This window comes from Pseudorca crassidens, chromosome 8 (genome assembly GCF_039906515.1).
Source record: "Pseudorca crassidens isolate mPseCra1 chromosome 8, mPseCra1.hap1, whole genome shotgun sequence".
In the NCBI taxonomy this organism is placed as follows: domain Eukaryota; kingdom Metazoa; phylum Chordata; class Mammalia; order Artiodactyla; family Delphinidae; genus Pseudorca; species Pseudorca crassidens.
Window position 1 is genome coordinate 58518067 of NC_090303.1, and position 13449 is coordinate 58531515.

General features: G+C 50.4%; 2 protein-coding genes and 1 long non-coding RNA gene across 4 annotated transcripts; 1 reads left to right on the forward strand and 2 right to left on the reverse strand.

Moving 5' to 3' along the window:
- Positions 1-222: 222 nt before the first annotated feature.
- HOXA1 (homeobox A1) lies at positions 223-3070 on the reverse strand. 2 transcript variants are annotated; one of them, XM_067746573.1, is made up of 3 exons: positions 2519-3070; positions 2221-2315; positions 1611-1741 (listed from the first exon to the last, which is right to left on the reverse strand). In XM_067746573.1, exons 1-2 carry the CDS (start codon positions 2861-2863, stop codon positions 2256-2258), a joined length of 405 nt encoding a protein of 134 aa, XP_067602674.1. In that variant the 5' UTR covers positions 2864-3070; the 3' UTR covers positions 1611-1741; positions 2221-2255. The 2 variants fall into 2 exon arrangements, with proteins under 2 accessions (XP_067602673.1, XP_067602674.1); XM_067746572.1 differs by having other exon boundaries at positions 223-1741; positions 2221-3070.
- A 41-nt stretch (positions 3071-3111) lies between these two features.
- On the forward strand, positions 3112-6793 carry LOC137229123 (uncharacterized). Its single transcript, XR_010945541.1, has 2 exons — positions 3112-3332; positions 6657-6793. It is a non-coding gene; the product is annotated as an uncharacterized lncRNA (long non-coding RNA).
- A 148-nt stretch (positions 6794-6941) lies between these two features.
- On the reverse strand, positions 6942-10192 carry HOXA2 (homeobox A2). The gene is made up of 2 exons (XM_067746569.1): positions 8997-10192; positions 6942-8338 (listed from the first exon to the last, which is right to left on the reverse strand). The coding sequence occupies exons 1-2, from the start codon at positions 9484-9486 to the stop codon at positions 7599-7601; spliced, it is 1230 nt and encodes a 409-aa protein (XP_067602670.1). The 5' UTR covers positions 9487-10192; the 3' UTR covers positions 6942-7598.
- Positions 10193-13449: the final 3257 nt, after the last annotated feature.

Sequence of the window (13449 nt, forward strand, 5' to 3'; positions counted from 1 at the left end):
TTTTAAAGAAAATCAACCTATTACATAGACATCGTTAGGTGCAATTACACTCACAGGGGAAGCTTCAGCTACATAATGAAAAGCCTTTCCTTTTTTTTTTCAAGAAAAGGCCCACCTCTTTGAAAATACACACCACACTTCTCTCCCCCATGAGAAATGAGCCAACTTTGTAGGAACCAGCAAATTGTAGCCAAGCCAAATACACAGATGCGTGAGCATATCTGAAACCTGAATATATTTATTACAGACATCTTAAGACCCGTAAATTCTGCTCTGGATCACATCACTCCGGGATCTCTGAGCTGTTCATGATTGTACAGGAAATGGGGACTATCACAAAGGATAACTGATAGAACTCAGTGTGGTACTTCAGGGACATCAAAACATTGTGCGACATGCAAAAGACTGTTCACGAATCACACAAAATATACATTCATTGTGCCATCCATCACATTAACAATTGGGCCGAAAATATATCATATCCAGCTAAGACAACTGTGGAAGGAAGAAGCTGGTTTGAATAATACATTTAGATGCTGAATAATCCAGCACAAATTTTAAATAGAGTGTGGCCAGAGAAACAAGAAAGGAGTGGGGATGGGGAGAGACTTAGCACAGGAAGCAAGGTTTCTGACCCTTGTATTCTGCAGGCCTTCTGAACTCACTGAAAGAACAAATTGAGGCTACCATCTGAGGCATCTGATTGATTTTAAATGAGAGCTTTTAATTCTTTAACCTATAATCACATATAAAGTTGTACCAGCTTTGAGAGTTTGCCCACTGTGTTTTAGTCACTTAATCAAAACATTTCTAGAAAATCTGTATAAAGGTAAATCTTTCAGGACAAAGCATTTACAACCAGCAAACTCACACACATAAAATTGAATTAAATTAAGGGATGAATTAATTGTGTAAACACTCTCATGGTGTATCTGTTCTTCATGAGCTCCTGGACCCTCTTCTCTCTCTCTCTAGCCTACTTTAAGGGCAAAGTAGGGGAGAACTGTGAATATACAGATAGATAAAAGATGAGAGGCCTCGCTCTGACATGTTTCGGCTGGCAGAGGAAACTATTTTCCAAAGGGCATCTGAAAGGAACAGTAGGTTCTGTCGAAATCTCCTAAAAGTAGGGGTGTTAGGTGCCATTGGAAAATTGATGCTGGCCCTCAATCTGCGCTACGGAGCTAACACCCCCCTCCCCCCTCATCAAGTTTCTAATCCAGAATTCTCTGGAAACCCATTATCCTGGCCAGGAGTTCCCCAGATAGGATCAGAAAGGAAGAGAAAGATTGTAAATGGAGAGGAAGATAAGCTAAGAATGTGCTTTGGGTAAGAAGTCCCAGCCGGAGGAGTAGCCTGGGCTGCAGAGTGGGGCCGGGGCGGCCTCAGTGGGAGGTAGGTAGAGTGTCTGAGGTAGAAGACCCCGGGGAAGGAACGCAGGGTGAGGAGCTGGACTTCTCTGAGGATTCCTCGGCCTTCTCCTCGCTTCCCGTCGGAGTGGCTGGAGAGATGGGCAAGAGGCCCTCCTTCTCTCGTTTCTTCTGCTTCATTCGGCGGTTCTGGAACCAGATCTTCACCTGGGTCTCATTGAGCTGCAGGGATGCGGCAATCTCCACCCTGCGGGCACGCGTCAAGTACTTGTTGAAGTGAAACTCCTTCTCCAGCTCTGTGAGCTGTTTAGTAGTGAAGTTGGTACGCACTGCATTGGGTTGACCCACGTAGCCATACTCTCCGACTTTCCCTGGGGGCAAGGTGGGAAGCGATGAGAGGAAAAGGTAAAAATTTTTATAATCGATATGAGATTCCGTACACGCTTCAGAGCAACCTTCGGGTAAAGAGGAATCAAGAATTTCTGAACATAAACTGGGCTTGGGAGGGTGAGTGATGAGGTGTAAAGTGTTAATCTGAAATCAACCATTAGCATGGTCAGACCGTGATTAATGGAGCCTGGAGATATTAACAGGACGCCCCCCCACACACACACACCTACCCACTTCCCACTTCCTACTTCCCAAACCTCTAAAACCCAGCCCCTTTGGAAATACAGCAGTCCCAGATGCTCCTTTGCCCCAACGCACCTGGGTAAACCACCCCACACCCTACAACACAGGTGGGAAGCAAGAACTTTAAAAAAAAAACATGATTAATTTTCCTTGGAAACTAAGCATACCAGCTCCTTCCAAAATCATCAAGGAGCTTTCATGGAATGGCAAGACTGACCTGTTTTGGGAGGGTTTCTTTTGACTTTCATCCAGTCAAAGGTCTGTGCTGGAGAAGATGTCTCTGATGCAGGGGAGCGACAGGCTTCTTGGTGGCTGGCGTGGAGAGGGGACAAGGAGTTATTATACGTGGCCAGGGCCAGGCTCTGGTGTTCTTGTCCATATGAGTGGTGAATGTACTGAGGCGAGCCCACCGCGCCCCCGGCATAACCCTCGTGGTGGTGGTGATGCTGGACCATGGGAGATGAGAGATTTCCAGAGTAAACAGCGGGAGCGCACGAGGGGTACCCACCACTTACTTCTGCTTCCTGATTTAACGCGTAGGGGCTGTAAGGCGCGCCGAAGTTCTGCGCGCCGTAGCTTGGACCACAACTCGAGTGGGAGTAGGATACCCCCAGGTTCCCAGCAGTCTGGTAGGTGGCCGGCTGGGGGTGGTGATGGTGGTGGTGGTGGGGCGGGCTGATCTGCACCCCCCTGCCCACTAGGAAGCGGTCGTCGCCGCCACAGCTGTTGGCACTGACCGCGCACGACTGGAAAGTTGTAATTCCATGGTCGGAGGGGTAGGCTCGCGCTGAGCAGGTCCCCGAGTCGCCACCGCTGAGGATGGGGTATTCCAGGAAGGAGCTCATTCTTGCATTGTCCATCTGTCACTGAGTGACCGGGTCCTGCGAAGCCCTGGGTGACCGTGCCAACTTTCTCACTTCCTCCATGGGGCCGGAGAAGAAAAATGATATGAATGTACAGTGCGCAAGAGGGGGGGCGGGAGGGCGGAGGGCGCTAGGGGAGGGGCACGTGACTATATCAACCAATGGCGGAGCTTGCTGCGAAAGTTTCCTGGCTCCTGCGGTGATGGATCACCATTTCAGTGGCATTTAAATCCCCAGCGCTCCTCAGTCTAGGTGACGCGCAGTCGCCCCCCCAGGCAGCCCGGGCGGCAGCAGCAGCTGCGGCAGCTGCCGGGGCAGATTCGGAGCGCTGGGGCGAAGGGGAGCAGAGGCTGCTTTCTGCGCGCGCTGAATCCGATCTCCCCCCCCTCCGGGAAGTGGGGGCTGGAAGGCATCCCCCGTCACCGCCCCCTTCCCCACCGCGCACAGAAAGATGAATTGGCAAGAGGTGAGAAGCGAGGAGGGCTCCTCGATCTCTCGGGTCGGGAATCAGTGGGCGGGAGCTCGCTGGGCCGCCACTAGCACACTGGCCGAGCCCGGAACGCAAGGAATTGGAAGGGTTGCTCCCCGGGCGCTTTCCGTTCAGTGCCTTCTGCGGTGCCTCGAGGAGTGCCGAGAACGGTGGCGTAGGACGAGGCTGGGCCACCAGCTCTCTAAGCTCGGGATGGAGAGGGAAGTACGCAGAGAGCTGGCTGGGAGGAACCCGAGTGGGCGTGGAGGGGACGAGGGCAAAAAAGGAAACTTCCCTTCTCCAGGGAGGGTCTTGTAAGCCTCCTTTCCTCCTCCCCCTCCCTCCCCCCCCCATCGGCTATTAGCGTGGCAACGTGGAGCTTTTGTATGTAATTTGACGCCCGGGAGTGGGTGAGCCTTGGGAGCTAGGCTTGCTGGCCAAGACCAGGGGTGGCCCAACTCTTCGCCCTCCCTCTCTCCTCGCTCTCCGCCCCTTTCTCCTCCCCACTCAGCTTGCTCTGGGAGCCCTATGGGATCCGTAGCAACTCCGCCGGTGGATTTTGAGGGGTAGGAGGCGGAGGCAGAGAGATGACGCTAGCGGACGTGGCAAGCCTGGGGGCCGGGCCATGCGCTGCAGGCCATCTGCCGGCTCCCTAGGACCCAGGAGCCTGCGTGATCCGACCGGGGCCTCAAAGGGCGAGACCACGGCTACCGCAAACTACGATGGACTCTCCCCGCAACGTTTCTCGTTTTCTGAAGGGAGATGTTAGGAGTGGTAGAGCTTCCTTTATCCACCCCCCCCATTCTACTGCACAGCTGAAGTGGGGGTGGGGGGTTGGCAGGTGGGAGGGGCGGGGGACAGATGGCTGATGGTGGACGGGACATTTCCTCCTTCCCCAACAACTGACTGCGTAGTTCCTTGTGTGAACCTTCAAGTCTTTCCCTAGAGAGACATGTGCAAATCTGAGCGTCATCCCAGGACAGGGGTCCTGTTCTCCATCACCCTCGTCCTACCCCGATGCCGACGGGGTCGTTAACTGCTGTTTACTATTAGGTTTTGTGTGAACCCTTAGCTTGTAGAGAGAAAAGGCCAAACAGAGGCCAAGAATTGATGCATTCTTGGGTAAAAGAAATCCAGACATCATCCAGAAGCTTTGCAGCCAGTGCTGTGTAGCTCTATTCTGACCGTGTTCACCACATCGGAGTCCGACAGATCGGATTGTCTGAGGATTGTGCGTGGGTTGGGGGTCCCCACTCCTCTCTAGCTCCCCCTCCCCAGTTAAAAGAAGGAGGTTTTTCTTGAGGCAGGCACGTTTCAGATGTGTTAGTCAGCCTTTCAGGTTTCTGGGTTCTGTTCTTCACATATAGAAGTCCCCTCCTAACCTGTCTCCCCAAGAGGGAAAACTGGCAGACATTTGACTGTAGATTCCCTCAGTAGCAAAGGAACATTCTTCCTAAACATTTCCTTTTGAAAGGGTATTTTCCTGTGACCTGCGACCCATCCCCAATCATGGTTAAGAGGGAACCAGGAAAGGTCACTCCTGCCCCAGTTTCAGCACCTGGGGAACCTCATCCAGGAGAAGGGAAAAGGCAAGGAGGCCCTCCTGGAGGTGGCTTCCTTGGGAGCGCCAGGCCTCCAGCCAGTGGGGGGTGGGGGGAGAAGGGGCTCCTATGGGGGAGGAGGCAGGACCTTAGGGGGTCTGGCCTGGCACTGAGGACGATCTGCTCTCACAGCCGAAGCTCGTCGGTACGTTCTCCCCCTTGCCTCATTCCTGTCCCTTTGTTGGCCTCCTCGGCTCGGGTCTGCACGACCCCCTCGGCAGCAGGGCTCGCGCCACAAAGCCACCCCAGTCTGCAGCCGCTCTCCTTCCTCTGCTAGTTCTCCGCCTCTGGGCTCCTCTCCCTCCACCTCTCTTCCTCCCTCCGGGCCTTTTTCCTGGCCGTCGTGGGTGGAGTGTTTTTCTTGGGATCACAAGCTTGCGCTAGCACACAGGGCCGCTGCACACGGGCCGCGACCGACCCGCCTCCGCGCACTGCTCCGGGCTGGCCGGGCTCTCGAGGTCGAGCCGACTCCGCCCCGGCTGGTCGCCCAGAGCGCCGCTCTCCCGGTGCGGCTCACAAAGGCAGCCTCCTCTGGCCTCGATCCCGCACGCTTCCGTAGCCTGGTTCCTTCACCACCACGAAATCCTAGGGTTCATTTCGCCGAGTGGGAGACCCTAGGTCCTCGGGGCAAGTAGGCCAGAGACCCACGACGCGAGTTAAAGTCTCTTTAAACGCCCGAGGAGAGTGCGTGAAAGGCGAGCTCGGTCACTATTTAAATGATCTCTTGCAAGCGGCTTGTTGAGCTCAAAGCGCCTCTTTCAGGGCTCTTCTAGTAGTAGAAAGGGAAGGAGCGAGGAGGAGACAAAACGCCGCCGAGGCCCCGAGCTGTTCATGGCATCCGCGGCTCAGCCAAGCTGTTGTTTTAAAAGAGCAATAAAAATGAATTATGACTAAACGCCTTCTAACTTAATGCTTTCGGACGGGGATTCCTGGCAAATACGTAAGAGGATTTTTATTTGTGCATGTGTTCCTGCAATTGATCTCTTTGATGACATTCTCATTCATAGAAAGCGTTTGATTTATGAGCGTGGGATGAATCGCAAACAGCAGCGGCTAAACCCTGGCCTCGGCCGGGCCGCCTGCTCCGCTCCGCGCCTGGGGCAGGAGACTTGCCCGGGTCCCCACTCGCCTCCGCCGCTGCCGGGATTTAGGGGGCAAAAGGGTGGGGGAAGGTAGGCAGCAAACCCGGGGAGAAGGATCGCGATTTCCTCATAACTTCCAAGCCTTAGCTATTAAGAGCCGGGTTCTTAAATCAACCCGCCCCCCACACATGTTGCTTACTCGCTGCCTTTTCTCACGGTAAGTAGCCATCGGAACAGAGCTCAGTAAGGGGAAAATAAACATGGGGAGACATAAGAAGGGAGAAAAAATCAGAACAACCCAGTAACATCCCTAGTTCACATTTTATTGATATTTCATTTAAAGTGCTTTTTCTCTTTCTCTCTCTAGAAACTGGGTTAATTTATAACCTGTGGGGTAGAAACACTCCACTTTAAATCTCATCTTGCTAACCTGACTTCAAAGCTTTAATGATCCATTATTTGCCATGTAAACAGATTTAAGAATGAAATATTGATTTTTATGACCCTGAAAAAAAAAGAGAAGAAGCCTAGAATGACTGAACCAGAGGATTGCAAAAAAAAAAAAAAAACACCCTTTCTGAAGTGCATTTTCCAGCTAGTAACCATTGTTTTGTTTTATTTTTGTTTTTCTGTTTTAGGTCTGTTTGCCTGGACCCATCAACAGCTGGGAGACTAATCAACCGCACTGAAAATGTTTGGGGATTTGTGGGGGAGGGGTTTGGAATGTAAATGTTTGAAACAAATGTGTATAAATAAATGAATTCTTGATAACTTAGTTATTGACCTGGAGACTGGTAGCTTGTTAAAGAAACTCCATGTTCCTCCTTCCTGGAGTTGGAGGTTTCTGTAGGCACTTTATTTCTCCACTTTCAAAAGCTTGGGCTTGGCCCAACTCTGAGGCTGCCCAGTCCTGTTTCTATTACCAATTTAAATCTATGGCTTGAATCTCTACATTGAAAAACCTAATCCATTCCCTTAAAAAACAAAAAAACCACACTTCTCAGAAGCCCTAACCATTTTCTGGCTTTCTTCTTTTGTTGCTGTCTATTGAAGACTTTGAACATGCCCATTTAATAAATATATTAAAATTGAAAAAGAAAATGGATTGTGACCAGAATTTTATTTACCAAGTTAGACTAAAAGAGGAAAAAGAAACTGTTATGAGCCTTGAGAAAGAGGGGGAGGAAAAAAAATAAGAAAGCTACTTATAGCAAAGGAGAATTTATTCTACCAAAAATACGCATGACAATGCATCCTAATGTAATACAAAAATAAAAAGAAAGTGAAGATACAATTATATGATCACTTTCTTGCAGGCCTCATATATTGCTTTCAGGAAATCACATAGAGGGTTGCTGGATTAGATTTTAAACAACTAAAACTCCAAAATAATCTGAAAAAGATGGCTCTGTAACTGGGTTAAGGGAATCACTAAACAGAAAAATCTTCAACATTTAAAGGAGGGAGAGGGTAAGTCAAGAAGAAAATAAAATAAAAATTAACTCTCAGAATAAAGGAAGGCAAAACCACCCGGTCAAAGGGGTTTTTGTTTTGTGATGCTTTGTTTTGCTTTAATGTTTTTAGTAATTCAGATGCTGCAAGTCGATTGTGGTGAGTGTGTCTGTAAAAAAGTCAAAGCTGTCAGCTGAAATATCTACAGGACTGTCGAGGGAACCCGGCAAACTGGGCGAGACTGCGTCTGAAAGCTGCAGGCAGGAATCTGTGGAAAAAACGTTAAAGTCCTGCAAAGAGGGGACCTCGAGGGCCTCGGGACTGTCATTGTTTAGGCCAGAGCCACAGTTCTGGCCCATTGTTGACAAGCAGTTAGGAACAGTGGGTGACTGGTGCTGAAAATGTTTCAGATTTTTTTCATTGCTGGTTAAAGGCGAAACTGGGAAACTTTGGGAGTCACCATTGTGTCCATTGGGAGCCTGCTGCTGAGAGAGGGCATTTTGCTGAAAAGTGTAACCTTCCCTCTCCAGAAGGGCCCCGGAGACGCTGAGGGCTTGCTCAAAGAGCGACTTCTCTTCCTCGTCCTCCTCCACTTTCTCAGAGTCTTCGAGGCTTTTAAATTTTCCTTCGCTGTTTTGGTTCTCCTTGCACTGGGTCTGCCTCTTGTGCTTCATCCTCCGGTTCTGAAACCACACTTTCACTTGTCTCTCAGTCAAATCCAGCAGCGCTGCAATTTCCACCCTTCGGGGTCTGCAAAGGTACTTGTTGAAATGAAATTCTTTTTCCAGCTCTAAAAGCTGCGTGTTGGTGTAAGCAGTTCTCAGGCGCCGGGAGCCCCCGCCGCTGCCATCGGCGATTTCCAGGGATTCTGCGGAAAGGGAAACCAACAAGAGACACACGCACAGTTGGAGGTGGAGGGGTCCGAGCGGGGTTATTCCACTGGAGAATAAATATAGCAGAAAAGATCAACTGCAACAAAATGGCCGCCCCTAGATGCAGTAAAGCTATTGTGCTGCCTTTCCTGGGAGCCCAGCCTGGGGAGACCCCATCTCTTCCACCTCCATCAAATTCTTGCCTGTAGCTCCCCCCAACCTCTCCATCCGGGAGCAAACTTTATATTAGCCACACCACAATTTATAATTAATGCATCAGCTGCTTAGCTGAGCAAGAGCGATCTATCACTCTTCATTACTGTCAAAAAGCCAAACTCTAGGACAACTAGACAAGAGGAGGTCAGTTCCAACTCAAATAAATCATCCCACATTACACAAGTTAGGGAAAGTTCCCCCACCCCCTTCTTAAAAAAAAAAAATATATATATATATATATAATCAATGCGGAACGCAGGATCCCTTTTCTCAACATCAAACCCACTCCTGAGCCCACAGGGGAAGGGAAAGCAGCCAAGCATCTCTCTCTCTCCCCCTTCTCTCCCAGCCCACGGTCCCCTCCCCCCATAACCGCTCTCGGGGCAGCCCAGAAGGGGAAGAGGGTCCGGGGACCTGGGGCCAAGTCTTTGGACTGACCTTTGTGGCTGAGGCAGGCAGGGCCGGTGGCGGCAGCGGCCGAGGCGGGCGGCAGCGCGGTTTTCTTGGCCGCCTTCTTCTCCTTCATCCAGGGGTATTCGGGCGGCTGCAGGGCGCCGGCGGGCACTGGGCTGCCGCGGCTGCCCGCGGGGCTCGGCTTGGGGCGGCCGCCAGCGCCGTGGCGAGGGTGACTGCCCGGGTTCAGGCTGGGAATGGTCTGCTCAAAAGGAGGAGGAATCAGTGTCGAGTGTGAAAGCGTCGAGGTCTTGATTGATGAACTTTGAAATGTATCAGCGACAGGGGGAAAAGATGTCAGGCACTCAGCGAGCGACGGCTGGCTATTGATAAAACCAATCTCTCGCTCAAATTCGTAATTCATGGCCTTCTCCTTGGAGCCCCCTCGGAGAAAAAGTTCCCTCTTCTGGAGGGGCTTTGGGGGGGCAAGGCCCAGGAAAAAGGCGAGCGCGGAGGGAAAAAAAAAATCTATCATAGAAGATCGCTGCTGGGGTGTTTTTTTTCTAATTCACTGATTACAGCCGTATGGGGACCGCGCTACTATTAAACTATTGAATTCATGGAGACAAGGTTGAAATTGGACCGAATTGGCTGTCACATGATTGCTTCTGCCCAATGACAATTTGGGCTTTAATCAAAAGAAGCCACTGTCTGTTTGATTGATCCAAAAAAGTCGGGAAGGAACGCCTCATTGGGGGCCAGCGAGGCTTTATTTACACTTTTTTCAGGGCAAAAATACCTATATGTGGGTGTGGGTTGGGGATGCCTGGGAGTGCGTGGGGGCGAGGGTGCCTGCCTGCCTCCTGATCAGCACGGATCTGGTGTGTGCGCCTGGCAGTGTGTGTGAGTGTGTGAGTGCGTGCGAGTGGTGAGCCCTGCAGCCGGTCCCGGCGGCAGCTGCCCTCTGCCTCCCCCGCACACTCCGCGCATTGTTTGGGACTGTCGGGAAGACGCCTCGCACCTCACAAATCATTTAAGCACCTCAGTCTGACGCCTGCAGTCATTAACAAAGTAATCCATTAATCTTAAAGTTTTGACACCCGAGGGCCCCGCATCCCAACCACATAAGTTCTGCTGAGGCAGGAGGAAGAAGCAGAGGGAGAGGGGAGATGAGACAGAGAGAGGAAAGGGCGGGGGCGGGGGGGGGACAGAAAGAGAGAGAAGGATTCTTTTGGGGGGTTCCTCCCTTTTATTTCCCTTTTCCTCCTCCGCCATAAACCAGTTCCTGGATCTCAGAACTGGTCTGTCTCTGTTTTCCTTCCCGTCTGTCTGTCTTTCCCTCTTTTCCTCTTTTTTTCCCTCTTCTCCCCTCTCCTCCTCCCTGTCTCTCCTCTGTCCACCTCTCCTCCCCCCACTTCCCTCAGGCCCTCGCCCCCCTCCCAAAGCCCAGCTCGGAGTCCGCGCCCACGGACCCCGGACCCCGGCCCATTGTTAGCCGGCTTTTCCACGACAACTATGAATCTGGCTCCAGCGGGAAGCGGAAAACGGGAGAAGGCTCTCCAGGCTTCCCGACCCTCTTGCGCCATCAACTTCTCAGGAGTGGCTCGAGAAAGACAGATGCATGTGCCAAGCGAGACAACAACCCCAGATCCATGTGTCCAAATCCCTGTAGCCAGGGCGGCGGCCAGCCAAAGAAATGCCGCCCCGAGCAGGCGCGTGCGGCTCCTGGCATTCTGGGTTTCATACCCGTAGGGCTCGGGTGCGGTAAGTATTTCTGATTTCCAGGAAGTCTGTTGGAAGTTAGCAGCACGGAAGGAGAAGTCGCTTGCTTGTTCTCTCCTGTTTTCTTTTTCTTTTCCTCCCCTTCTTCTCATCCTTGTCGCTCTGGTGGGGGCTTCTTGGTTCAGATGCAGTGAGTGCTCCCTGGCAGCCCGAACTGTCTCCTGCACTGTCCCGCTTCTTGGCCACCAGGGATGTTTGCACTCGGGTTCTGTTGTGAGAAACAGCACCGCGGGTGACAGAGGGCGACCCAAGGAGGAATTATAAAGGTTCTGTTTCTCTCTTCACTTTCTTTTTTCCAACTTGGAGACTTGAGACTGAGCGAATCTTGGACTGTGCTGGAGGGTTCAAAAGATAACACCTTTAGATACCAAACAATAACTTTGAAAAAATCCACCAAGCCAGAAAAAGGGAAGGAGGCTGAGAGAGAAATCTGAAGGTATCTCTTTTCCCCCAAACCCTGAGGATGATGATTCGCTTTTGCTTCCTTTGAAATGGACCAAGTGATCAGACTCCCCCTGGCCGGCCGGCATCGGTGGCAGGAAAATAAATCATTCTGATGGCCAGGGAGAGAAAGATTGTCGGAGGAGAAAAATCTACGTAGAAAACAAGAAAGGCTGACCAAGCCACAAGGATAGGACTCCATCTCTGAGGCTGGCATCAAAGGGGGTTTGGGTTGGAAATTAGATATAAAGTGGACTTCGTCATTGACTAGCCCAGAGCATTGCCTTACAGATAGAGATGCTATTTTGGAAAATGTGGGTTTTTTTTCAGTTTTCTTGCTTTTATTCCAAACAAAGCTCTGAAGGAAGTCTGAGTGCGATCAATCTTGCTCACCAAAAGCCTTGACAGCTTCTGGCCCTTAAGAACACATTTCAGCTTCGAGCTCTTTCCAAGATCAAATGTGGCCGAGCAAAGAGGAGAGCAGGAAACGCAAGTAAACAAGGAAAACTAGTCTTTTTAAAGATTTTTCTTTTTTGGCAGCAAAAAGAGTTATAAGGCTGCTTTTAGGAAAGGTGCTTTGTGGACTCTGGGATGGTGGCTTTTGGCATTTGCTTTTACCAGAAAATATTGAGGGGTTAAGGGGAGGGGGAGCGTGGAGAGGAAGCAGCGCTGCCCCCGTATCGTTTAGGCTTTGTCAGGGGCTGCGTGGGTGAGAGCTTTCTGCTGGCCTCAGCGGCCTTAATTCAAATACCATCTGGAAGAAAACCCTTTTTTTGGACCATTCAACACTGAAACCTTCCCAAAACCTATTACTTTAACTCAGGAGATATTTTAATAAGGATTTCTTTTTAATATCTAGGAAACTGGGGTTGAGATTGATATTTTTTCTTTGATAGTCAAAATGAATGTCTTGACTGCCAAGATATGGGAAATCATATTGGAATCTCCTTTCTAAAATCTCTGCCCTGAGGGAAGAAGGACTTCTCCAAACCAGTTCTCCCTCAGCTAAAGAGTAGATTTTAGAGATTTTAGAAACGGATTCAAACAGTGGGATCTCTGAAAGATTTTCATCTCTGGATGGGTAGCTTTCTCTCTCTCTCTCTCCCACCCCCTCCACCACTGTTTCGTCTTCTCCCAGGTAATTTTACACACTTCTCTAAAATTATTACTTAAAAGAAGACCCCCTTGTCTCAGCCTACTGTGTTCAGGTCTGAACAACCAAAAGGGTGGAAGCTCCAGTCCTCAAAAAGACTGGTTTTCCAGCCTCTACATTTCTGAGGTGCGCCATATGTCAGCAGGGAGGTTGGGGGTGGGGGACGGTAGGGAGCAAATCTACTTCTTCCACGGCCCAAACTCTTTAAAAAGAAAAAAAAAATACATAGCAGGAGACCCAGGACAGATTTGGGGGAAGCACCTCTAGCAGTGAGAGAAACACCCAGATCTCTACAGCTGCCTCGCTTTGCATCTGCCCAGCCTTTTTCTTTTCTTTTTTTTTAAACTTCAGGAGTTTCTCTAAAAGCAGCTCCTTCACGCCCAGTAGGTACCCCCAAAATGGCTCCACTGCCTGTTTTTAAAGCTCATCTTCAGGAGCTTCTCAGGGGAAAGATAGAGGCCATGATGATGTATATTTTGGATTGCAAACAAAATGGCGACATTTCCCATCTCTGCCTCTGAAAGATACAATCCAGGGAGATGGGGGATTTATTTCTCACATCAGATGCTCCTGATCCCCAGACACAGGTGGTTCCTCACTTCCAGCTTTGACAGGGGGGCTGCTGATGGGGATGTAGTTCTGAGGTTTGCACTTTCAGATTTCGGTTTCTTCTCCGAGCAATTCTTTAATCTGAAGATGAAAATATTTCCCTTTCCTGTGCCTGCCTTTGCCTCTGCCTCTGCCAGCCAGTCAGTCGGCAGCTCTATCTTAAATCCAGCAGTAGGAATGTAATGTTTAGCTCCTGTAGCATCAAATAAAAGAAGTACTTGTAAAACTGCATTTTTATTAGAAAGATACCAATCTCCTTTCTCTCTCCCCCTCCCCCTGGGGCCATAAAAGGAAAGCAGGGAGGGAAGAAGGAGAGGAAATAAATCCAGAGTATGCCAAATCCTATTTTCCGGGAAGAAGCCAATGCTGGGACTCAAGCAGTCCATGGAAGGACTCGGGGAGGCTCCTTGGAGTTCAGCTCTTCTTTTGCTGGAGACCTGGGTGAGCCTCAGTCTCTTCCGAGCCGCCCCGCGCACCCAGTGGCGATTTTAGGAGTGATTCTTTCCTCCGGGC

Excerpts from the sequence above, each read along its gene's own strand:
- HOXA1 (XM_067746572.1), bottom strand. The coding sequence starts at position 2,863 with ATGGACAATGCAAGAATGAGCTCCTTCCTGGAATACCCCATCCTCAGC. Across the intron at positions 1,742-2,220 it reads AAGAAACCCTCCCAAAACAG|GGAAAGTCGGAGAGTATGGC; the intron begins GTCAGTCTTGCC and ends CCTTGCCCCCAG.
- HOXA2 (XM_067746569.1), bottom strand. The coding sequence starts at position 9,486 with ATGATAGATTTTTTTTTTCCCTCCGCGCTCGCCTTTTTCCTGGGCCTT. Across the intron at positions 8,339-8,996 it reads TGCCTGCCTCAGCCACAAAG|AATCCCTGGAAATCGCCGAT; the intron begins GTCAGTCCAAAG and ends CCCTTTCCGCAG.